This window comes from Gadus macrocephalus, chromosome 13 (genome assembly GCF_031168955.1).
Source record: "Gadus macrocephalus chromosome 13, ASM3116895v1".
In the NCBI taxonomy this organism is placed as follows: Eukaryota; Metazoa; Chordata; class Actinopteri; order Gadiformes; family Gadidae; genus Gadus; species Gadus macrocephalus.
This window is the reverse complement of record NC_082394.1, coordinates 13,494,695-13,521,222: the sequence shown is the minus strand read 5'-3', so window position 1 is coordinate 13,521,222 and position 26,528 is coordinate 13,494,695. Positions and strand designations below refer to the sequence as shown.

At 45.1% G+C, this 26,528-nt stretch overlaps 2 protein-coding genes across 5 annotated transcripts in view; one reads left to right on the top strand and one right to left on the bottom strand.

The window, feature by feature from the left end:
- Positions 1-276: 276 nt before the first annotated feature.
- mars1 (methionyl-tRNA synthetase 1) lies at positions 277-22,663 on the bottom strand. 2 transcript variants are annotated; one of them, XM_060069177.1, is made up of 22 exons: positions 22,423-22,663; positions 20,603-20,693; positions 20,395-20,473; positions 20,096-20,227; positions 19,535-19,610; positions 19,196-19,380; positions 18,339-18,448; positions 17,980-18,096; positions 17,409-17,612; positions 13,559-13,760; positions 12,586-12,660; positions 12,219-12,389; positions 11,114-11,209; positions 10,249-10,366; positions 9,567-9,780; positions 7,522-7,653; positions 6,805-6,909; positions 5,714-5,909; positions 3,846-3,917; positions 3,661-3,687; positions 2,566-2,688; positions 277-835 (listed from the first exon to the last, which is right to left on the bottom strand). In XM_060069177.1, the coding sequence occupies exons 1-22, from the start codon at positions 22,523-22,525 to the stop codon at positions 683-685; spliced, it is 2,781 nt and encodes a 926-aa protein (XP_059925160.1). In that variant the 5' UTR covers positions 22,526-22,663; the 3' UTR covers positions 277-682. The 2 variants fall into 2 exon arrangements, with proteins under 2 accessions (XP_059925160.1, XP_059925161.1); XM_060069178.1 differs by lacking the exon at positions 3,661-3,687.
- Positions 22,664-22,813: 150 nt separating this feature from the next.
- arhgap9 (Rho GTPase activating protein 9) overlaps positions 22,814-26,528 on the top strand; it is a 46,972-nt gene continuing 43,257 nt past the window's right edge. For all 3 annotated transcript variants that reach the window (XM_060069180.1, XM_060069181.1, XM_060069179.1), the window contains exons 1-2: positions 22,814-23,042; positions 23,147-23,221. The gene's annotated coding sequence lies outside the window, so the exon portion shown is untranslated. The remainder of the gene's footprint in view (positions 23,043-23,146; positions 23,222-26,528) is intronic.

Below are 26,528 nucleotides of genomic sequence, written 5' to 3'. Positions count from 1 at the left end.
TAAGATGGTGAACTGCAGCCTTACTTGCATGGTGTTTTGTAATGACTTCTTATGTCTTTTACCATTGCCAAGTTTGGTTTCATGTAATCTTTTCATTTGCAATAAAAACAATTCAATTGTTATATTTTAGTGTTGTGTGATACTTTATCGAATGCAATTTTACTTGAAAAAAATTGCACTGCATCCATTATACATTTCAAGTCCTTTGAGGATTAAATACTACAACGTTAAAACATCTTTTGGCAACTGAAGGTACAAAAAACAAAGACTAAAATATTCTATTTTCATAGGGATTTATTTTCAGCAAACGGCATAAGAACACCGTTCAGGGAATATATCTATAAAAACAATAGTATTCGATACGTAACACACCGTCCACCACCTTATCACAGCGAGGTAAAAAACGGCTTTCCCTTTTTTGTGCAGAGGTTTTTCGTTCTTCCAATTCTGTAGCTGTATTCAAACGAGTCAGCCTCAGATTCCCGTCTGTCCTAGCCAGCGTTTCTTAAGACCCCGGTGCCAGCACTACTACATTGTCTCAGATCCCGTCACGGCTTTGCCTTAAGCTAAAACACCCTCTCCCTCTCTGGGTGTACATCTTGTTCTCCCTCCTTTGGTTTGATCACTCGCACTGTATTGTGAGTCATCCCTTTCGTCGCCTCACCTCCGTCCGTTCATTTCTTCATTTCTTCTTGCCCTTCTGGGGGGCGGTGGGCTCGGCGCTCTTCCCCTCGGCCAGGGCCAGCTGTTTCTTCAGGTCCAGGAGCTTGTTCACCTCCAGCGTGATGGCCGCCTTCTCCGCCTTCTGTCCCTTCAGGACTCGCACCTTGTCCCCCTGCCGCGGCGGGGGGGGGGGGGGGGGGGGGGGGGGGGGAAAGAGGCGCTGTGTAAGACAAAGTATTGGACACGCCGCAGTGGACAGCACGGGAGACCCGTGGTTATTAAAATAAATCTGTACACACACACACACACACACACACACACACACACACACACACACACACACACACACACACACACACACACACACACACACACACACTTTTCGTTGAGTAAACTGTTTGACAGGGGGTCTTACTAAAGGCCGTGGACATCGACAATAGATCAAGTGAGATGAGTGGATCGGTTCAGTGTGACGCAATTCATGAATCAAGACATATTGACATAACACACTTTTCATCAGGTTTATAAATTATTTCTCATTCCACAACACGCAACCAATGAAAACATTTTTTGAAGTGAATCATTCAGTGACAAGGTGGTCGGGTCTGGTCATTCAAGAACGGTTGTTGTATAGACCAGCCAATCAGCCCCGACAGATTGTCGTTAGTAACTACATTTCTAATGGCAGTGAACACCAAACCATTCATCAAGTAGTCACACGGTTCATGAATAAACCAAGCAAGGAACCCATCATAGAAGGTTACATCAATAATCCCAATCTTAAACAATTTCTTGACACACTACAAAAACCTCCCCCATAAATATGAAAAAAATAACATTTTGAGTGACGATATCGATTTCATTTGGCGGCAGTGGCCCCGGAGGTAGAGCGGGATTGTCCGGCAACCAGAAGGTTGCTGGTTCGATGCCCTGCTTCTCCCAGCCAAGTGCTGAGGTGTCCCTGAGCAAGACACCTAACTCCGAGTTCTCCCGAAGAACCACTCCCTTGCATTGCTGCCACTGTCATCGTTGTATGAATGTGCGTGTGTGAACGGGTAAATGTGAGGCACTCTTTGTAAAGCGCTTTGAACGGCCACGGGTCTGAAAAGCACTACATAAATGCAGACCCTCTCCAATTATTTTATGTGCCTTCAAGAATCATCATTATATTATTGTAGACTAGGCCTGGCCGATTTGGCCCTAAAAATGTAATCATGAGTTTGAAATTGCCAATTTTCGATTTAAACCTTCAGTTTTTCTCTGAACCAACAAAACAGACCCAAATATATGGCCCATCGTTTGAAGTCTCTTAATGAACCCCTCTTTCGTCAGCGCTTCTGTGATGGCCTGCCACGGGACGCTTTCTTGTCATCAGTAATGACTGCTGCTGACGAGGATGCCTGTTTTTTTGCGGGGCTTTGTGGCTTTAGCTGGCATCTGCATCTCTTGGTGCCACACACACCTGCCATTCAACCTCATGTCTGTCGCAAAAGCAGGAATAAGTTGGTTGAGTTCAACATAAACATGGTAATATGTCTTATATGGGTTAAGCTTCTTATGGCTTCTTATGGCTTCTTATACTTATAGTATAACGCCACGGTGTGTGTGTGTGGCGGTCGTTCTGGAGATTGATTTTGATGATGACGTCCGAGAGAGGGTAAGGCTTCCCGGACACTGGTGGTATGACGGTGTGTGTGGACGTGTGTCTGTGTCGGTGTGTCCGAGCAGCAATGTATTCTGATTTCCACGTCAGCGTGAGGATTAAGCCTCTCAGTATAATTTATAAATCGTGATTTGGGAGTTTCATTTTCATTTCACAAACTGTAGGAAAGTCAAAAATAAAAGTGTCGAAATTAAAATAAAAAAATGGCCCAGCCCTATTGTAGACCAATCAGAGCTCACCTGTTCGGCAACGGCCTGCATCAGCTGCTTTGCTCTCTCCGGGTCAGCACCGCTCACCACCGCCCCGTCGTTAACGGCAACGGGAGCTGCTGCAGCTGCAGCGTCCGGGGCAACTTTCTGGGCCTGTAGGAATAAAATAAAATTATAAAATAAACCCAGCAAACTCTGTATTGAGAGAACACACGCAGGGTTAGATGAAGTGCTGATGTGAGTCTGGCTCACAGGTTAATCTGATGAAGAACACCACTATAGCTGCAGTATGGTGACAGGTTAATCTGATGAAGAACACCACTATAGCTGCAGTATGGTGACAGGTTAATCTGATGAAGAACCCCACTATAGCTGCAGTATGGTGACAGGTTAATCTGATGAAGAACACCACTATAGCTGCAGTATGGTGACAGGTTAATCTGATGAAGAACACCACTATAGCTGCAGTATGGTGACAGGTTAATCTGATGAAGAACACCACTATAGCTGCAGTATGGTGACAGGTTAATCTGATGAAGAACACCACTATAGCTGCAGTATGGTGACAGGTTAATCTGATGAAGAACACCACTATAGCTGCAGTATGGTGACAGGTTAATCTGATGAAGAACACCACTATAGCTGCAGTATGGTGACAGGTTAATCTGATGAAGAACACCACTATAGCTGCAGTATGGTGACAGGTTAATCTGATGAAGAACACCACTATAGCTGCAGTATGGTGACAGGTTAATCTGATGAAGAACACCACTATAGCTGCAGTATGGTGACAGGTTAATCTGATGAAGAACACCACTATAGCTGCAGTATGGTGACAGGTTAATCTGATGAAGAACACCACTATAGCTGCAGTATGGTGACAGATTCATCTGATGAGAAGACACCACTATGGTTGCAGTGTGTTGACAGGTTCATCTGATGAAGAACACCACTGGTTGCACTACGGTGACACAGGGTGTGATGTTATTCACGCCACACACACACACACACACACACACACACACACACACACACACACACACACACACACACACACACACACACACACACACACACACACACACACACACACACACACACACACACACACACGGGCCATGATACCTTCTTAACGGGCGGCTCGTCCTCAGGCTAAAAGCAAGACAGGTTCGGGAGAAGGTTAAAAATGATGGTGTGCTGGTCCTTTTTAGTTCACTCATTTTTTTTGTTATCTTAATTATTCATAATGAAAAGAAAATATCAGACTGAGCTCAGGCAAGCCACCATTACTCCCTATGAGCGTCATGTACCTGCTGTCCCCCAAACTTCTTCTTCAAAGCCTCGATCTGGTCCGCCTCCAGCTTCTGGAACAATGGACTGACCTGCAGGCAGGAGATAATCACCGGCAATGACTCGCGTATCAGAGTACAGGTTCAACCATACACGCAAGAGCACATGTAAAGACACGTTGTGATTCTGTAGCCGATACAACGTGAAAGCCTTAAAATGTTGCTTGGCATACCCAATTATTGGGACATTTCTGATCTACACTCAGCATTCTGTGTGCGTATACCGAAAAGCTAGGGCGTTAAAATACGCTTTAGAATACTGGGATTTGAACTCGTGGACAAACACGTGCGTGCGGTGGTGGAAAGACGGCGGGACAGGTCGCTCCTTATCTGTGTGTTTCCCTGAGCTGTTGTCAGTCGGCATGGCAGGCTGCTGGCGGAGCAGCGCATCCACACCCGGACAATCTGGCCCCAAGTGACAAGTGGCTCTGGGTTAACCTACTGCAACGAGGCTGAGCCACAAATACACCTGCTCTCTCTGTGTGTGTGTGTGTGTGTGTGTGTGTGTGTGTGTGTGTGTGTGTGTGTGTGTGTGTGTGTGTGTGTGTGTGTGTGTGTGTGTGTGTGTGTGTGTGTGTGTGTGTGTGTGTGTGAAAAATTGCATATAAATGCTTCGGTATACACAGATACTATCTGTTGCATGTTCTTGGGTCATTCTGCTTAAAATGGTATACAGCTCATTATGCAGTGTGCATTCTGTGACGGTGTAAATTATATGAATGTGCAATCATACAAACAACAACGTACTCAATGCCTATAGAGTGTTGCCTGGTCTTGGGTCAGCCTAGGGGTTAAAGACTTATCTAAAGCGCAGGATGGTCTAGTGATTAAGGTGTTTGAACCCTTACAAGGACGGTGTTCCTGTAGCCATCCTTGAAGATCCAGGACCCCTACCTGCTCATTAAAGCTGCTGTCAGTACGATTACAGAGGAGGGAGGGGGAGGGAGATAGGGAGAGGGAGAGAGGGAGAGGGAGGGAGAGGGAGAGGGAGAGAGAGAGAGAGAGAGAGAGAGAGAGATAAAAAGAGCAGGACTTATAACATCCTTCCATGCTCCCTTCCTCCCTAGACTTCTTCTTCTAGACTTCAGGCAAGACAGATTCCTCGTACCAATCAGGGGACAGATGCCATGATGGGTCAGAAAAGAGCCTGGAGTGATCTCAAATGGAAACAGCATTTCACTTAGTGGGACTTAAAAAAGAATATGCTGACGGAATGCGGGTGACCATAACGAGATACAGAAAACAACATGCCGACTCCCATAGTGAAAGATTAATATTATTTTTGAAAATTGTTGATTTCTTAAAAGGGGGAAAGTGTAATTTTTTTCTTAAGGAGGTAAAAGTATCATGCCTTAAGGAGGTAAAAGTGTTATTGCTTGAGGAGTTGAAAGTGTTTTTCTTAAGGAGGTGAAAGTGTTGTTTTCCTTTTAAGGGTAAGTAAAATCAATGGATTCTATTAATGGAGCCGTTTTTTCTAAATATTACTTATCTTATTTCATAACGTTTTGTCTAATTTTATCCTTTTCTCGTTATTGCACCCTGGGTCAGAGACAAACGCAATTTCAATTCCTCTATTCGTCTTGCAAATATTTTGGATTCGAATTGACAATAAAGCCGACTTAGACTTTGACTTGACCCCCGGCCAGTCTCTTAAAAACAAACCTCCCACTGAATCGTGAAGTCGTTTAGAGATACAGGCCGACCAGCGGGCCGACCAGCGGGCCGACCGGCGGGCCGACCGGCGGGCCGACCGGCGGGCCGACCGGCGGGCCGACCGGCGGGCCGACCGGCGGGCCGACCAGCGCGTGCGCTATCAGGGCTGTACTCACGGTGCCGATGGCGTGGCCGGCGGGCAGGGAGCAGACGAAGCTGCCTCCGGCGTGCAGCATGGTGCTCACGCAGGCGGCGGGGGCGTTGAGCTGCTCCCGGATGGTGCGGCTCGTGGTGGGGATGTAGGGCTGCAGCAGCACCGACAGCAGGCAGGCGATGTTGACCGACACGCCCGTCACGGTGCCCGCACGCTGCCTGGAGAGAGGGAAGGGAAGGCGTGGCTCTTAACGGTCGCATGTATGTATATATATCGGAGGTGTTTTCTGATTGTTGTAAGATGGAGGAATGGGCTTTCCGGAGAGTATGCGTTCGTTATATTGTTTAGCTCAGGGGTTAGCAACCTTTTCAACATGCAGTGCCAGTTTGACATTTTCTCGTTAATGAGTGTGCCTTAAGCAACAATATATTAAATATTAAGCTGAATTATGACACAGCAACCAAAAACATTTCCAGAAGCCCTGGAATTGTATTATTTCCATATAGTCCACAATCATGCATTCAAATTTTAAATGTTTTTTTTTGCTGCTATATTTGCAACAATTACATATGTCCAATCTTAAAACACCAATTTCAGAAAATCATTCAAAAACATATTTGCACTGTGAGAAATGTAAATGTATGTATGTAAATGTATATGAGAATGTTGGAACCATCCCATCAATATCTTTAAGACATCTACAGCTTTGCAAAACCATGTGAAGGCGATGCATAGGGGCCACTTGCAATAATATTTTAAATATCTTTCTTTTTTTTAAGTGTGCCAATGATTATGCTGCCACGTGCCAGGGTTGCCGACCCCTGGTTTAGCTAATCGTCTTTTAGTGATTTTTGTTCGGTTAAACTTTTTGGAAACTGACTTTTTATTTGGCGTTACTCGAGCAAAGGAATTCACACACAGGGTCCAAAATTATCCTCAGCAGGATGTCACACACACCCGCACCCCCACGCACCCCCACGCACCCCCGCGCACGCACACACACACACACACACACACACACACACACACACACACACACACACACACACACACACACACACACACACACACACACACACACACACACACACACACACACACACACACACACACCTGTCCTGGTCCCCTCCCTTGATCTTCTTCCAGGGCTCGTTGACCTGGATATACTGGTTGCCATGGCGAGAGATGTTCAGGATGTGCTTCAGCCCGTCTCGGATCCTGGCAGAGAACAGTGAAGAAGACAGTGATGGTGAGAACCTTGGGCCGTGAGGCAGGACCTGTAGTAGGTATTGTAAAAGCAGCTGTAGGCTGGAGATGAGATTGTTCAGCCATGGCTTTTCCAGACTGCATCATCTCAATATACGATTTAATCTCATATAAACATGAACACATAAATGCCAATTTGTAAAAATATGCACAAAATACCTACACAATTAAATGAATAAAGGTTTTATTTTTTTCTTGAAAAGGGGTGAAAGGAGAAATTGTTTATTTTGGGGTAGTTTTTCTTAAGCAGGTCAAAATCTTTTTCCCTAAAGAGGGTGAAAGCTTTTTCTCGAGGAGGTGAAATTGTTGATTTCTTAAAAGGGCGAAAGTGTAATTTTTTCTTAAGGAGGTAAAAGTATCATGCCTTAAGGAGGTTAAAGTATTATTGCTTAAGGAGGTGAAAGTGTTATTGCTCGAGGAGTTGAAAGTGTTTTTCTTAAGGAGGTGGAAGCATTTTTTTCTTGAGGTGAAAGTGTTGTTTTCTTAAGTGGGTGAGAAAGTGTTGTTTATTTCTCCAGGGGGTGAGCGTGTCTGCGTTTCCTCAACAGCAGCAGATCTCCGTACTTGACTTTGTCCATGAGAGAGATGTACTGGCGCAGCTCCCAGCCCACCTGGGCCAGCAGCGTCTTGTCCTCCGCGAGGAGCTCCATCGCCGGCACGCATCCCTCAAAGAACTTGGTGACAAACATCCCGGCTCTGGGGAGCGGCAGAGGCGGAGAGGGGGGGGGAGGGGTAAGAGGAACAGAGAGGAGCAGATGGGGAGGAAGTGGGGGGAGAAGGAAGGGCTCGTTACTTGACTTGCTAATCGTGGATCCATTATTGATCGCGGCGGCAGATGCAATGTAGCGTTGTGCCTATCTAAACAAACCCTGGCGCTCGTTAGGGCGGTGTGTGGCGTCAATCACCTCCAAGTTGTTATCATGTATGGAATAAATAACCGTTATGAACTAAATACAAGCAGTCGTGAAAAGCTCTGCTGTGTATTTCGAGGTTGGAGCTAATATTGGCGGCGAGATATTGCCACATCTTATAAAACATTGAATATGATGTTTTATACAGCCCCGCCGTCTACCGTGAAGAATATAAAGATCAGCGATGGGAGTTGACAGAATTGTTGCGATTCACGCATTAATCATTTTCAACAAACCGTGTGCGTGGGCAGCGGGAGTGTGTGAAGCCTGGGTCAAACCTGTAGCTGCAGCCACATACACCCAGATTAATAACTGCCTTCATTATAAGCACATGGACAAGCATTCTCATTCATCAGAGGAAGCCAGAGTATTTTGACCTATGTTTTATTAAAGGACTCATCATAGGCATATTGGAGATCTCAAAGGGTTATCATCTGCTATGCACTCGAATCCTAGAACTAACGGCAGGACACTGAGTGGCCTATCACTTGAAGAGATCCAATTGGAAGCAAACAAGGCTCGTGTAAATCCCCTCAGTGCGCAGGATACGGGGATGAGGACAGGAGACGTTAGCACAGCTCAATACGTTTCCCCAGCCCAGGGCTCCGCTGAAAACCCACCGTTATGTGCGCTCCACATAAAGAGCCACAAAATGGTTCTGTGTACATTGAAAACGATCAGTGTAAAAGATGGATCCGATTATCGAGGAGGAAGAGTGTTATGGTGATGCTGGCGTTTGCGGCAGAGAATGGACGCTCTGCGTTTGGACCTGCTATTGTTGATTGATAATTATGGCAGCGCTTCCCGGCCGAATTAAAAAGTTGACGGAGCCCTCATTAGATGCGACGCTGATGGCTCCGGCGGAGCAGAGGCGTTAGGCAGGAGGCCCTCTGGTCCACAGGATACTTTGGAACCAATTAGGCATCAGAGTTGCCGCTGCAGACCAGATCTTACAGATCAAGGAACTTTGCCAAAGGAGGGCCGCTGGGGGGGAATCTTTGATGCAGGATTTAACTCTGATCGTTTAGAAAGCATTCCAGGCGGTTTAATTGGGGGCTAAATTACACCATCCTCAACAAATGCAGCAAAATTAGCATGTGCTAGCTGTTGCTCTTTTACACCAGAACGTGCTGCTTCGGGAGAACGCGCGTTTGTTTAGGCTTTTGATGTCAACAGACGAGCAACATGATGGGGATGTTTAACAAACACTGAATGATTAAAAGATGCTGGAGGTAAGACTCAAGAGCTATTAAGCCTTACCGACAAGTCTTACCTTACAAGTCTTACCTACATTGAAGCGGGATTCAGCTATGAGTCAGTGGAATACTCTGACAAAATCTGTTTCAAGGTGCCTCTGTACGAACCAGTTTACATTTTAGACCACACCGCGCCCATTGATGGTTTGGGGAATCCATGTTGCATGTCAATCACAGGTGTTGGAATCACAACACTTTTCAATGGTGAATTAACATAAGGAGATATGAGAAGTTTAGTTTCAAAATCCCTTCACCTTCAAGATATAAAGCCAAAGATTCATAATTTGACTAATTGAATTATGATTTTAATTGTAAAAAATATATATATTTTAACACACACACGAGGAGTCTATAGAAGACTCCTCCATGAACAAACTGAGCTGGGTTATGTAACCAGCGCGCCCTCCAGTCCCAGTCCCCCCCCCCCCCCCCCAGGACCCACCGGTTGATGAAGTTGCCCAGGTTGTTGAGCAGCTCAGAGTTGTTCTTCAGGGCCATGTCGGCCCAGGAGAAGGCCGAGTCCTGGCCCTCGGGCCGCACGTACAGCAGGTAGAAGCGCCATACGTCTGAGGGGACGCCCGTGTCCTTGGCCATGTCTCCGAACACGCCCACGCCGCGGCTCTTGGAGAACTTGGTGTCCTCGTAGTTCAGGTACTCTGCAGGGAGGGGGGGACACGGTTTACCATGGCTTTATGTACAACCACCATTCAGACGTTTAGGTTTACCCTCCAGGTGTACTTTTACCACCATGTGAGTTTACTGTAAGGTTCACAAATACAACTTGAGACTCAAATCGTCACGTCTTCGTATATTTCAGCTCCTTTGTCGTTCAAATATGTGGTTTAAATGGCGGCGATATCAGTAAGTAGTAGTAATAATGAAAATGGATTGGGAATCCACAGTTCAGAGGAAACCTGCTTGAAATCTGTGATAATATATTTGATAATAAAACACCATGTGGTCCTCTGGCTCCAGATTTGAGACGACGGAGAATGTTACTAGGTTTCTAAGATGTTTTTATTGATTGTCTCACACAGCTTGTACTCTTGCTGCATGAATCTAATAACTATTCAAATCAACGATCCCATTAACCACCAATAAAAGTAAAGTACAAAAAAGGTTACCCGTGGCAACGAGGTGATTGACAAGGGTGTAGTTGTCCTGGGCTCCCAGTAGGGAGGAGGGGAACACGACACTGTGGAACGGCACGTTGTCCTTGGCCATGAAGTTGTACAGCTCCACCTGGTGGCAGGAGCACAACAGCGCAGGGAGGGGATGACATCATATTGGATCATGGTGAGATCATCCAGTTCAAAGAGGACTTATCTGCTGTTCCCAACCCCCCAATCAACCTCGTTTTCTGTTTGCTCTGCGAATATATAGGCCAACACACACACACACACACACACACACACACACACACACACACACACACACACACACACACACACACACACACACACACACACACACACACACACACACACAGCTGAAGCCTTATGTTTTTTATATAGAGAGCTGAGGAGTCAGTGTGAGTGTTATAGTGGGGTAGTTTGGTTGAGAAAGCAAATGTTTGAAGAGCTCTTTCATCAATGGGCTCTAAAGTCGGTTTTAAAGACTCCCCATCTCCATAATATCCACATTTAAATGCCTTAATGGCTGTTTAACCCCTTGCATTATGCAGATCTCCATAAGGGGTACATGGGAATAAACAAGCATTGCTTAATTGTTGCCTTCACCACGTGGACATAGTTAGCCACACAACAGTTTGACCTGACTGGTGGGAACACAATTAACAGTTCAGCTCATTTCCCCATGATGGAAAAATAAGTGGGTAACCGTTGCAACTATCTTCATCTTTGTTGTAGTACATGTTACGGAGCTCTAAATACATACAGTATTTACAATCATATTTTCCATAATGGCTTCAAAGGATCTGTGTTGTAGGCAAAAGCTTCAGATCTCTTCATTAACGGTCCTGAAATGTACCTGCTCGGGATTCTTCCACCACTTCTCCCATTGGTCGGTGTAGTTGGCAGTGATGGACAGGTAGCCAATAGGGGCATCGAACCACACGTAGAACACCTAAAAATAAAAGAAATGTCCAAAATAATGAGTGTTTGTGAACAACCTTTTCCAAAGTGAACCTCATGTAGATATCGTTGGTTATCATTTTTTACAGTTATAATGAGACACTTTCACATAAATTCCATCATTGTTGATCCAAAAAACGAAGACAGAATGAACACCATTTGACAAACGCATAAATTATCTTTGATACTATTGTTACGCAGTTAACATAGAATTGCCTCAAATAAGTGCTGAGCTAAAAGACAAGAAAAGCCTACTAAGTCACTTACGACTTAATTAAATAGCACTTGATTAACTTCAAGCTGATTTATTGCCACTTGACTCATTTTCTACCAGCATGAGGCAACTCTTACATCCTGTGTTGACGTGAAGGCACTGTATATGGGGAAGGGGCTCCTGCCAGCATTTCACATGGTATATCACTCTGGGTGCCAGGGGCACGCAGTTCCTCAGAGAACATGATGTGCTCAATAGACTCATAAAACAATCAGGGTTACAGCTAACCCCCCCTGGAGGCCAGGGGATTGAGAAGCCATTCCGAGTTCATTTACTTCCCTTTTTCCGTTTCATACACATCATCAAATAAGCATCATTCCATTCGGGACAAAGGCGGATCCTCGTCTCTGCAGCCAAGCCTTGAGCTAACCTGTTTTAAGGCCCTGATACACGCAAGACTAAATGGATTGTTCAACAGTACCACACAAATGATAAGTATCTGGTAACTGTAAAGTATGGAGTATTGCGTCATATTGTTTATTTCAAGATGAGGCAGTTAGTAAGAAGAAGACTTTATGAGATCTGTGGGATGATGTGCATTTGCACGCTGAAGCATGGATTACAAGGGCACCGAGACTCTAGGGGATCTCCTGGCGTCACTCAAACTACACCCCACACACTGCCAAGACGATACTGTACCCTGTCGAGAGGACAGCTTCAGGCTCGCTCACTTTATATTCCCCATCCCTCACACGGGCCAAAATTAAAGCCGATAGTGATGACACACCTTGTCCTTAAAGTCGGGGTGCGGTACTGGGGTCCCCCACTTCAGGTCCCTGGTGATGCAGCGGGGCTTCAGGCCGTCCCGGAGCCACGAGCGGGTGATCTGCTTGGCGTTGGGCGTCCAGTCGCCCGCGGCCGTCGACTTGTCCAGCCACTGCTCCAGCTGACTCTCCAACTGACGAGACAGCAAACAAGCGGTAAGCGACTTTAGCGTTTTAGGTTTGGGGTCCCATTAGCCTCCGTTGTATGTCACCAAAGTAGCCATAACACTGGCAAAGACGGGTTAGTAACCACACAGTCAACCGTGAAAAACTGAAGAATGGGCAATTCCAGGCCCGACATGAATAAGTACACTAGAAGGTGTACAGTACCTTGGGTAAGTCCAGGAAGAGGTGTTTGGATGATTGGATGATAGGCGTCTTGCTGCAGACCTTACACAGGGGATTCTGCAAAAAAGAAAACGATCAATGGTTTGTGCGCTGGGTATTTTTTTTTTTTTTAAAGGGTTCATGCTATATCACACATTAACATGCATCGCATTTACATTGCATCATAATTCTAGAGTCAAGCCTGAAGCAGAGGCAGCTGTATAGAAATAGAGCTTGCTACATTCACGCTCCATGCGCTTGGCTGCCACTAAAACCTTGCGACTCTGTTTCTATCTGTGGGTGTCGCTACATGTAAGAGCTCTGTGTGATTTGGAGCAAACACAAATGTAGATGATTATCGTGTAGGGAGTGAAGAGTAAATCCGGACCTCATTCACAAGAAATTAAAAATAACAATAATTCTAACCTAGCTTTTGCGATCAGTCTGTTGACTTTACCGTTGCAGGTAAAGCAACAAACGACGACGACAACCACAACGAAGCGCCGCAACGAAAGACCACAATGAAGGGCCACAACTAGGGGCCTCAACTAGGGGCCTCAAAGAAGTGCCACAACAAAGGGCCACGACAAAGGGCCACAATGTAGCGCCACAACTAAGGGCCGCAACGAAGGGCAACAACGATGGGCAACAACGAAGTGGGCAGCGACGAAGAGCCACAACGAAGTGGGCCACAACGAAGAGGGCCACAACGAAGTGGGCCACAACGAAGGGGGCCACAACGAAGTGGGCCACAACGAAGTGGGCCACCACGAAGGGGGCCACCACGAAGTGGGCCACAACGAAGGGGGCCACAACGAAGGGGGCCACAACGAAGGGGGCCACAACGAAGTGGGCCACAACGAAGTGGGCCACAACGAAGGGGGCCACCACGAAGTGGGCCACAACGAAGGGGGCCACAACGAAGGGGGCCACAACGAAGGGGGCCACAACGAAGGGGGCCACAATTCAACCTCACCTTGAGTTCCACGGCGTTGATGAGCTTCCCGCATTTGTCGCACTGGTCCCCGCGGGCCTCGGGGTAGCTGCAGTGGGGACAGCCGCCCTCCACGAAGCGGTCGGCCAGGAAGCGCCGGCAGCCCTCGCACCGCAGCTGCTCCACCGTGTCCTCCAATAGGAAGCCCCGCTCGTGGAGACGCCAGAAGATGTCCTGGGCGATCCTGCAGAAGGACAGGGATCAGCAACATGTGAGAAGGGGAACATGTGAGAAGGGGAACATGTTCAGGGCGATCATGCAGAAGGGGCGTACAGGAAGGGAACATGTGAGAGCGGGAACGAGAGAGAGAGAGAGAGAGACACCGGAAGGTTTTCAGGTCACCATATATATCGTCATTACGTAGGAACACAGGTAAAGGCCACTGTAACCAATGCCCAATTAAAAGGTACATCAAATCCTATCTGAAGGCCCCAACATGTTGTAGAAAGTTGCAAAGACTCACAAAGACACTTTTAACTTTAATCCAACTATTTTGCATTGAAACGTTGTCGCGTAACAAATCAATGAGTCCGGGAAAAGCCTTTGAAATCCTGTGATGTATGTATCCAAGGATTTCTGTGCGATAGGCAGGATAGTGTCAAACGCTTACATGCCTCAAGGCTGCGACCAAAATGATAAGGTTCACCCCCAACAGTGTGGCCTAATAGTGGCGATGTGCCACCATGTCTGATGAAGATCCCTAGCGATCGAAACGTTGCCTGTTAAGAAATCCACTTCTTGAGCATTAAAACAGTGTGCAGACTTCTCTTATATTCAACACTATTGCCTAGCACCTGTGGATTACATTTGGATGTGCGCATCACCCCTCTTTTTTTGATGGGCCACCATGAAACATTTTAAACAGGGCTGTCGTGACCAAGGAATTTAATTTCTGAATCAGCCGAATTGGTTAAACACAAGTTATTGGAATTAAGCTTTAAGAGGCCAAACTGCAATATCACGTAGGTGCTGTATGGATGTAGCCTGTGTATTTCAAATCGATTGGTGGGGCGAATCCGACTCAGTCGTGGCAGAGCTGCAATGTAAAGCGGGTTGCCCACCAGACGAGCCACGGAGAATGGTAGAAATTATAACACACTTCAGAAGACTCGTTGGTCTTCTTCTGTGTTTAATGTGACGAGTGGTCTTGATGGCGTGGTGGCGCATGTTGGTAGTCATCACGCGGCAGTATGGTTGCTCCGTTTTGAGTGCTCAACTTGGAAACATGCCCCACTTAAGATCCAATGGAGACACACTGCTTTGATCCTAAAACTATAAAAAGGTGGTTTGTACATTGTGCAAAGTTTCAATGAAATTTCACAGCAGAATTATCTGCGCTGTATATTACCCAAATAGCAGCCTGTGATGATTAGTAGCCCAGGTAACTTGTTCAATCTTGTTGTGCAAGCGGGGAATTACCATTAAGCTAATGTTGATTGTGTCACTAACTTTTTGAAAGGTATTTGTATAGAATATAAGGCATAAACACCGCAGGGAAAAGCCTTGTTGTGATCACCTTTGTATTTAGGCCACACTCGTATTTAGGCCGCACAACCATAATCTGTCTGAGAAATGTGTTTATAGGCCGCGGTCTATATTAGCGTAATTATGGTATATAGGCTATAGCTAAGATAAATGAACACATAATGTACTCCACCGGTGTTATTAGTGAACTCAAGATGATTTGTTGTGGGATACATTGTTAAATACGTTCTGGAAAGAGGTTGTTAAACCAGGATGTAGTCAACCTTAAGTGACATCTGGAGGAAGTGTGCACCATATTAAGTGTCTAGAGTGACTAGCTAGACAGAATCTCTTGCGGAAGTGTTGTCTAGTCCAAACCTGTGTGTGCGGCTGTGTGCATTTCAGACTCTGTGCTCTCTTAAAAGACCGTTGTGAATGCGTGGTTCCCTTTGTGTAAACCGATCATGAATCTTGAATCTATGAAAGCTCAAAAAACGGTTGCACAATCCACATTTATCTTATGTACATTTTTATAATCATACATCTATATAACAGAATACAAGTATTGTTTTTTACTTTCTTTTGCTTCTACTAAAGAAAAAATTAAGGGGTCAGCACTGAATGTCTTCTTTTGTTATGTGACATCACATTTTAGATTTTTAAAGTCAACCTTTTGCAGAGGTGAAAGCCCTGTTGAGGAATGATCACCTGGTCGTTCAATGCATAAATTGTAGGGACTCCCCTTAACATGAAGTTGAAGAGTAAAGCTTTATATCATTCCCTATTTAGCATTGAGTCAAATGGCACACATGTTGAACCAAAACCACTTAAAGTGATTTCATCAAAGAGCAGATAGGGGTTGGGAATCTTGCTCATGGATTTCTACCGATAGGCTGGGATACAGATCCCATCCATCCAAATGTTAGGGTTTTGAGTCTCGTCTCTCCACAGGCTACAGTGCTACAGTGTTAACACCAGGGGGATAACCATGGCCAAGTTTCATATCCTAATCCTACTGGGATCCACACTCTCATTCAGAGTTGTTCCGTTATGAAACTCTTTACCTGAGAATATGAGATTGTATTGGTTGTATTGGTTGTATTGGAACCGTCAAGCACAATCCAACAACATGTTTATAAATGTGTGTGCAACTCAATAATTGTTGGTCTACTCAATATTGTAATGGAATCTCCTTTTCTTTTGAATGGCTGGATCTTTTATTTCATTTAAACCTGTTGTCATTTATGTAAGGATGAGAAAAACGTAGCAATGGCATGAGCCAGCCTTTGCACGGACATTATAATTTCCTCGTACGTGGTCTGGGATTCGTCCTCGCTAGTTGCTCTCCCACCATTGGGCCAATCGAAGGCTGCCGTGGTTGTAGGAGGTGGGTGATAATGCAAGGCAACAGGCAAGGTGCCGTGGTCATTCTCGGTTAATTAGATTAGTCATGGTACGGCCCGTGGAGCCTCACGGCCAAACCAGAACGGACGCGACGGGTCACGTAGGGGCTGCGGAGTGAGTTGTTTTTTTTGCCTGCCACACTGACATCGTCTTTGAAGTATGTGGAAAAATCCAGTATTTTTACACACAGAAGACAGGCTTTCCTGCGTGCATCTTGCATATTGAGCCCTGTGTTAATGCAGTTGGTTATGCATGACTTGAAAGTGTGGGCTACATTAAGTGGTGCTGAATTAATTAACTAGATCCTTTTATCGACTTGATCCTGGATATACATTGATTTTACTGATTTATTGTAACGTGCCATGTCAGAATACCCACGAGGTCGCTAAGCTCTCGGTCACATTGCCTCTGAGCATTCGTATTTATTTATTTTTTATCATCATTCTGAAACAGATTACTCATTTGTTTACACGGTTATATTTTACTTGTAAGAGGGCCGCTTAGCCAGGCGTAGATCGGGAAAAATAAGAGGAAAAATAGGGAAGAGTGTTGTGGGTGCGCGGCTATGCACAGTCCTTCAGCTATTTATCTAACGAGCCAACTAATTTAGCTAACATTGGATTTCTAAAAAAAAAAATAGCAAGCATTTATTTTGGTTTGTGTGGCTGGGATGCAGATCTAAATAAATACAGACAAAAAGGGATGCCGTGGTTTGGTTAGGTTGGGGAACCCTACAGTAGAGGCTGCAGTTCCGCGTTTCAGCAGAGAGCATAGAGGAAGGGCTTCAAATCAGCTGCTAACGGCAACCGACTCTCTCACGAAGAGCAGACCTCACGGGATCCAGTGGTAGAACCAGGCGAAAGGGAAAGGTATTGCAGAACACCCAATGCAACAGACTCATTGTACCACCTGTCCTACACACACAAACATCCCTGACTAAACAACCCCACGGCGGCCCACTCACTCGGTCTGCTTCGGGGTGGTGGTCCGGCCGAAGAAGTCGAAGTCCACCTGGAACCAGCTGTAGATTTCGGCGTGCACGGCGTGGTACTTGTCGCAGATCTGCTGCGGCGTCAGGCCCTCCTCGCGGGCCTTGTTCTCCGTGGCCGTGCCGTACTCGTCCGTGCCACACACGTACAGCACGTTCCAGCCGCGAAGGCGCCCGTACCTGGCAGGAAGGAGGAGAGGAGGAGAGGATGTTGTTAACCCTTACGATTCGGGGTGTACCAATACAACTACGACATCAGGAAGAGGAAGCAATTCATTGATACCGTTGTTTGATGCTCTTGACAATTCAATTCAATTTGACTAGTGTGTGATTGGAAATATGCATGTGCAGCATAAAACACCCCGGATGCGACGCAAAATTAGACCCGGGCCGATGAGACTAAATAGGCAAATAAAATATGAATCAAGGGACAATCAATTTCAATTATTTACACACGTTTGAAAACAGATCTGATAAATGACTTTAGAAACGGTAGTAGCAGTCTCATGTATTGAGATGAGTCGAGACGGAAAAAGAAGCCGGGTACCTGGCGAAGACGTCGGCGCTGAGCACACAGCCGATGATGTTGCCCAGGTGAGGCACGTTGTTGACGTACGGCAGCGCGCTGGTCAGCAGCAGGTTCCGCCGGCCCTCCTGAGGTAAACTACCAGGAGACACGATAACTAATTAGGAACAGGAACCGAAATGACGGCGCCTTCAATATTACTTTCATAAACAAATTATGTAACACAGACTATCATTCGAAAACAGTCGGCATTGTCCCTACAGCCCCTGAAAATAATAGTTAAAAGAAGAGCCCATCGACAGACCGACCAGAACTTGACAGCCCTACGCGGATTGGCCACAAACAATATTTGTATGACAACGAATGTGCCTCATGCTCACATGGGGTGTGATTTCTCTGGGGGCTCTGTGCAGGCGGTCAGGCCTCTCCTCCAGGTCAGGGCGGCAGCCTCCATCTCCTCTTCAGACACCACACGCACCGCGTCCTCTGCCTGGATGCGCATTACATTCAAAACAATTACCAACTGATATCAGTGATTCATTACGTTTAGTTTGCTCTTCAGGCTGGGGCAAAGCAAGTTTGTCTGTAATTGTTATTTGTCATATTCCTGTCATTTCGATGGGATGTTATCTTATGTTGGCAACATATTTGTGCCTTGAAGCAGTCTTATTGCATTAAAGAGAGAATTATGACCCAAGATCCAGAACCTCTGATTACGCCCCTGACCATTTGAAATATAAATAAACAAAGTAACACTTCATTAACAACTTTATCACAGCAACTACCCTGGAAACTATTCCAAAGGCAGCCCACGCTAACCTTCCTCAACAGCCCTCCTGACTGGTAGTGCTTCCATTGGAAGGAGAATAAAGGGATGGAGTAACACTGATGTAATCCCTATATACAGCATGTTCTATTGCCTAATAGGGATCTGTAATTGAGCTTTAATGGAGATAGGCTCAATCTGGCCCTGGGACACCATCTTCTTCACATGAAACCCCTACTAGTGCAGTCCCTTTAATACAACTCACAAGAAGTGGCGGTGTCTGAAAAACACAACCAGACGCTCCAAATAGAAATAAAACCATTTCTCTGTTCTTCTTATAGACGATGTCCTTCTGGCATATGAGGGGAGCTAGAAACTCACTCGCCCATGTTTCCAACTCCCAAACTGAATAATGGAGGTGGGAGAAAGCACTACATGGCCAAAGAAAAAGACGTGGACCCGGACTTCTACCTCTGAGGCGGTGCTGTTGCATGACTGTGGGTCTCTGCGCTGGCTGGAGGTGGGTGCGGGCTGCCTCTGCACAAAGGGCTTCAGGACCTCCAGGCCTTTCCCGGGTAGAACCTTCAGAACGGCTGCCTGGCACGCCTTCTCACCCGCCAGCCGCTCAAACCACGCCTGCACACACTTCCACTCACCTGGTAGGGCAAACGCAAGCGAGAGGGCGAGAGACAGCAGAACTCTTGGTCACGTAAGATAAGCATATCTATATTTTCTAGACACAAATATTAGGTATAAGAGATTTTCCTATTTATTTTCACGCCAGTTTCTAATTCCAGAATGGCTACCCACCGAGAGCTGGACTGGAGTCAGACAGAAAAGGATGAAGAGCGCCCCAAAGCACAACGTCAACAACCGAAACGGATTCCTAGAAAAACACACATTTCTGTGAATAAATACATTGCATCAACATAAATGTGTTAACTTTTTATAACAATGGATACAAATGTCCTCTCAAGGTTTGACTACTCAAAAATATATTTAAAATACCACAGGGAGGAACAGTAGGTAAAAAAGTTAAGCAAAATTATGTATGCTGCCCTTGTTCAGAGGAACATAAAGCCCAGAAAGCCCTTGGGAGGCTAAGACATTGCCTTCATTTCCCAAAGTGTATCAGGATTTTTTTACTTGGTACGGGTGCGCTGCAAACTATGAGTCGTGCTGTTAGGAATATGCAATTGTGTCAGGGAGTGATAAATACGCATATCATCCTTCTGCCATAAATATTGCATGCCAAATGTTGGTGTGTGACACACACACACACGCACACGCACACACGCACCAACATGCACACGCACAGACAAACAAACACACACACACACACGCACGCACACTCACGCACGGATAGTTTACCTCTGTCAGACATGGCGTGCTCCCCTTGCTCAAGCATTGGTCCAGGTAGGAGAGGGGCCCCTGGAGGATCTTTGAGGCCTCTGTAGCTTTGCCTTGCAACACTGCCATATGGAGGGCCTGCAGCAGGGCAGGCTGCACACACAACACACAGAAGAGGCCATCGTCAAACGCCCTAGCCTACAGGCACCGTCTATCTCACAAAATGCCCATTTGAAGGAGGGTATGGATCTTTCTGTGAGGTTACTGCTGCCTGATATCCATTTAGGACTTCACTGTTCAAGGTCTACAACAAGGGTTACCTGAAGTTCGGTGGTCTCCCATTCAAGCCACTGGTTGATGAGGGGGTTGGGTTTCCGTCCACTTGTTTCAAACAAATACCTTCATAGCAGAACCGAAAGCAATTACCTTAATCTGGTGTAAGCGTTCAGATTGGGCAACAGTAAACATACAAAAAATGCAACAAAACAGGAAATACAAATGCCTTTGGAGAGTTGGGTGACTACTCACTGGCAGATGGCGTTGGAGCTGAATAGGTGACCTCCACTGGGCAGGAGCAGTGCTGGCAGGGCAGGACGGCTGAGGAAGGGCACCACTCTCTCTGAGGAAACACACAATCACACACAGAGAAATGATCACACCAACGACACGATGCAAAGTGCTCACATTTTGCGTTATCAAAGATGAAGATAAAATAATGCACATCGTTCTTCCTCAGTCAGAAGTGATAATCAGTCCTCTTTTATTTCAATTAATAGAAATGTATGCAAGTATGAAATTACCATTTTGAATTGCAGTACAACAAGGTAGAGTATTGCCTGTAAATACTTAATAAGTAAAGTCTTTGCATGCAATGTAATCAAGAAACCAATCAGAATTCTATAGTAAGACACTTTTTGCTAATCCTATACGTCATCATCGTTTTATCCCTACACAAGAACTTATTTTTAGCCCTCCATCAATGCCATTGATCCACATGCCAGATGCTGCTGGCTGTGTGGCTAGACGTCATCCTGTTCTACAAGGAGAACAGGATCGCAACACAGCTCACAGTGGACGAGAAATGACTGGACCAGGCAGGCTAAACACTCCCCGCTAAACCACAAGAACACACCTTGTGGACTCCCTGTTCATAAGTATGAAGTGCTCTTTACCAACCAGCTTGAACCGTTTATATATTTAACTTTACATTGCTATTTAATATTCTTCCTTATTCCGTCTGTGAAATGTATGTGATCCCAACCTCCAGCCAAATGATTAACCCAAAAGAAATAGGGAAGAGTAAGTGAGCAAGACATCATCCATCAGATCACAAAACATAACAAGTTTAGATGCCAATTCAAATATTACAGTTAAAGTTCATGAGATGGGGAGCATGGTGCATTGGCAAACGGGGACAAATGGCCCAGAATTTTGTGAAGGCAATGAGCCTAGAATCAGAATGGGATACAGTAGTCGTATGCCTCATAGGCCAGTAATATCCCATTCATACATGTGACCTGGTCTAATAGCTACAGCTGGGATTCATAGTACTCAGAAAAACTGTCTGGATAGGATTTTACAGCATTTCCAACCCTAGCCTAGCCTTACTATGTTTAACACCAGGGATATCTAAGGTATTTTTAAACATTTTCTGATCCTTATGTCTGCAAGCATACAACATGTATTAGCTAGGAATGTAATGAATGTACACAGAAGGCTGTTCGATTGCATCCCTATTGTATAGTGGTCAAGAACATGCGTCCTTGTGAACTAAATACATGATCGTCTTCTTCTTTTCCATCTGCTTCTGAAGTGTGACGGACACAATACTTGTTATGGTGTTCATGACAGCAGATTTCTCCATGTTAATAGTGTGTGATCATGGAGTAGCGGCAGTAGCTCAGGAGGTAGAGCGGGTTGGCTGGTAACCTGAAGGTTGTTGGTTCGATCCCCGGCTCCTCCTAGCTGAGTGTCGAGGTGTCCTTGAGCAAGGCACCTAACCCTGACTGTTAGCTCCCGACCATGCAACCATGCAAGGCTGTCGCCTTGCATGGTTGACTCCGCCGTCGGTGTGTGAATGTGTGCGTGAATGGTGAATGTGAGGCAATATTGTAAAGCGCCTTGAGTGGCCAATGGTTAGAAAAGCGCTATATAGCAAGCGTGTAACAATACGTTAGTACACACACACACACACACACACACACTCACACACATTATTTCCAGTAACGCAGTGATTTTTATCCCAACTGCAACCTCCTTCTACTTATGAAGACAGAAAGTATTCATGATTGTGGACAGATTGATGACAACAACCCAGAACTAATGAATCTGTAGCCATGCGTTCTTACCTTCGTGGTTGACACATTGTACATCACATTGTACTAGAGTCAGTTCAACAGCAGCTACTACTTTTAGGCAGTGTGGGTTGCCTTCACTTATATAGAGCTTCATTAGGCCGGCAGGAACAGGATGTTGGATAAATGTATAGAATGTGTAAATGAACGAAAACAGACCCTGTCAACACCTAACTTTGTCGGCGAGTGCCGTTGTCCATGCGCTGATGCAAGTTCTGTTCAATGGATTACATATGGCGAAAATGTAGTTTTTTTACAACATCCAATAGGTGCGGAGCAATGCTGTCTGGGCCTGCATTGGACTACAACGCCCATCGTTTTATTCGTGTACGTCACCAGCAACAATTTGAGGATGTCCTTGCTTATTGTTTCAGTGTAGCAGCGGCGGGCGGGGTGGATTGCCTGCGATTCTACGAAGCACAATACTCCTGGATCTCGTTATTACTGTAAAAGTGTGCGCACCCTAGCGGATATTACCGTCGACTCTGGTTGGTCCAATATGCAACCATATGGCACATTTTAACCAATTTGAAACCAACTGAATTCGACCGTGCGCAAGCTTTTTAATTCATTGGCTTACAAACGCTTCTGCAGAATTTGGAGAGTGAAGTGGTGTAAGTACATCAAGAATAGTTAAGTACTTTGTTGTTTGGAAACAAAAGTGCATGTTAATGGTATTTCTTCAGAGAACATAAAGGTTGTTGTGTGTCTGCTCCAGATCAGCCGTTTCACGGATGTCCTGCACGAGCTGTCAGTGCGCGCGCTTCGTGACCAGCTATACCCTGATGTAAAGGTGAGCCCGCTTCTCTACCTGTTTTAACTTCATTAGGATCATCGTCAAATGTATTAGTTTGATGCCACTTAAAATGTAAATAATTACGCTGCACAAGTCGGGTGACAAGTGAGTTTAGACTGCAAATCAGGAGGACGCTTATAAATCGATTTGGTTCTTATCAGAGTTAATAAACAAGGGAATGCCTTGTTTATTATCTCTTGAGCATCCCGATATTGTGTCCGAAAATGTATTACAAATATATATATATATAACATATATATATATGTATATATATATATATATATATATATATATATATATATAGAGAGAGAGAGATATAATACTTTCTTAATATATCCAACTACGAATGCATTAATTCGTATCACTACTAAACGTATTCACGTATTACTACTGGTGTGGTCCTACATATTTTGCAGTGTGTACAGCGTCTACATGCATGTAGGTAGGGTATTTTCTGAACAGGCTTAAGACTCTAGCCAAGGGATGCCCAGCGCCTTCCAAATGCTTGTTGTTGGTTTTTTAACCATATCGCAGTTGACATTAGTCATGGAGCAGACGCTTCCATCCAGAGTGACGTGCAAGTGAGGCTGAGAAGTTAGAACCATCAAAGCGTATTCTGCAATACAATTTGGAGTAGCTACCAAATAAGTTGTAGTAGGCCTACTGATGCACAACCTAGTTTAAAAACCACAACAATAACTGGAGAGAGTGCAGAGTAGCCCTAGGACTCAGAAATACAAGGTTAAGGGTTAGGCATTTATTTAGTAGTGATGGTAGAGGGCATGTCGAAGAGCTTGCTGAATTTCAAAATGTCTAAAGTTGTACATCAATGGTACCGCTCAACAAAGAGCATACTAGACTCGTGCTAGATGAGACTAGGCCTACTTTTCCTCTACGTTTCTTTAGAAATACCAACTTCGTGTCTCGTTTCTCTATAATGTCGGTAAGCATTGGTTTTGTGGATGTGTGTTTTCTTCTCTGTGTGGGCTTGTGAGCTTCCTGTTTAGCACATAGGAGATGTGAAGATGATGCTCTGACATATCTCAGTACCATAGTGGCGTAGTGGCTTGCCAAAACGTTCCTCTCAAATCTCTTATCTCAGACTTCTCTATGACATTTCACACAGGAAACAATTCTATTCATAAACCTTACAGAACAGAGCAGGGAGACAATGAAGGCCTGTCTCTCTAGAATGCAATTTGTTCTTTCATGCATACTTGAACATTGATTTGAATAAAATCATAAAACACATTGTAGGCATTGCATTTTTCACTGTTTCATAACCTTTCTTAAAGCCTTAGAAAAGCCAGAGCTTTTCCCATGTGAATCCTGCCTGCACTCGCTCATATTTGACCCCAGCTTTCAGAGATTAGTCCCTGATGACGGTTGCAACTTGCCTGATTAAACGTGCCATGTACCATGCACGGCGGTGGCGTTAGCTCTGATTACTACCGTGCCCTGGACTCTGATGCAGTGGACTCCATGTCATGGAGAGATTGGATCGGTGCAGCGGAGCCCAGTGTTTTGCGTGTGTAGTTAACTCATAGGGGTCTACTCATACCGTGTAAACGGGATGTAGGGCCCAGCTGTCTGTGTGCGTGCGTGCGTGCGTGCGTGCGTGCGTGCGTGCGTGCGTGCGTGCGTGCGTGCGTGCGTGCGTGCGTGCGTGCGTGCGTGTGTGTGTGTGTGTGTGTGAGAGCTTCTCGTGGGTGGGTAAATACAGCAGACCACAGAGACACGCGTATCATTGAAAATGACGGCTTTGTCTTGAACAGACCACAAACACAATGCAGTAGATACTTGCATGACGTTGCATTGCCCTTCAGGTCCATTACAAAGTCTAATGGCATATCTTAAGAGTTAAACATGTATTCAAACACCAAATCAAAAATTTGGCCTGAAGTTAACAACGTTTTTCTGAATGGTCCTAAGAGTTGCTGAACTGTAGCCTGGCAACCAGATGAGCCTGCGAGAACAGTGAATTGGTCTGGCAATGCTGGGCTAGGAGGACTGTACACTGCTTTAGATTTGCACTCAATATTTCATGTTGAATGGAGACTTCCTTGAACAATGGTCTGTAAGAGCATTACAGAATATTTGCATACCGGTCATTCCTGAATGTATGACAATGAGCATGCTGAGGCTGACTGTGGCCAATTGGGACAGGGCTTAAGAAATTAATGGTAAAATATTTGCAACAACATATAATTTGTGATATCATATAATATGCCAATATTTACAATTTATTCGCCCCAGAATAACTTTAAATGCATTAAATGCAACTTTAAATGGCATTCACAATGTAACTGCTTTGAAAGCAACGGGACGGTTTATAATAGACCTATTGGCCCTTTGATGGACAACATTGATTATTGCAATTCAATTTCCTTTATGCGAAACTTGTCTCTCTTCCTTGTAGTCCTGTGAAGCTATATGCGTGTGGGTTTTGCCTCGCCTGTAGAATTTGGCCCCAGGAGACTACTCGGATCCTCTTCACCATTCCCCAGCAGTGTTGCAAACTCGCGTGCACAGCGAACTGTGGCTCTTTGAGCGGCCTGATAGTTTGTGACAGCTCACTCTCCCCTCTCCACCGGATCAATCCTGCGCTCTTCATTAGAAAAGTCAATGTACGGCCAGCACTCCTTTAGACCAAGCAGCAACTAGCCTCCATCACAGTGTATCGTGATGAGTACAGAGTCTAGTTTATGGTCTGAAAGGTGTCTTGTTTTTTATTGTGACCACAGACAACCGCTTTGTCACGGCAGGCAGACCAACTGAGATTAAAGTGCCACCTGAAATGGTGAAACACTAGTTGAAATGATTGTTTCATTTGAATAATGTATGATTTCTTCCACTGCCTCAGAGGGAAAAATAATGACCTTTAAAGACATACTTTTTTTTATTCACTTTCTTTGTCAAAATTGTGGTGAGGTGGTAGTTCAGAAATCCAAGCGATTCTTCAGTAGCACAACATAGCATATTAAAAGTATTTGTTCATGTCATGTGTTTCATTAGAGTGAATGTAAATGACTGTGTCATACAATGGAAATTCAGGTATTTAAATCTGGGTTCTGTTTAAGTTTGCACATTGTCAATGGCTTAATGAAAATATACATAGCTTATCACTTGACCCAATGGGGAAGGAGTTCACCAACCATTTCATACACACCAACAGAGACACACACACACACACACCAACACACACACACACACACACACACACACACACACACACACACACACACACACACACACACACACACACACACACACACACACACACACACACACACACACACACACA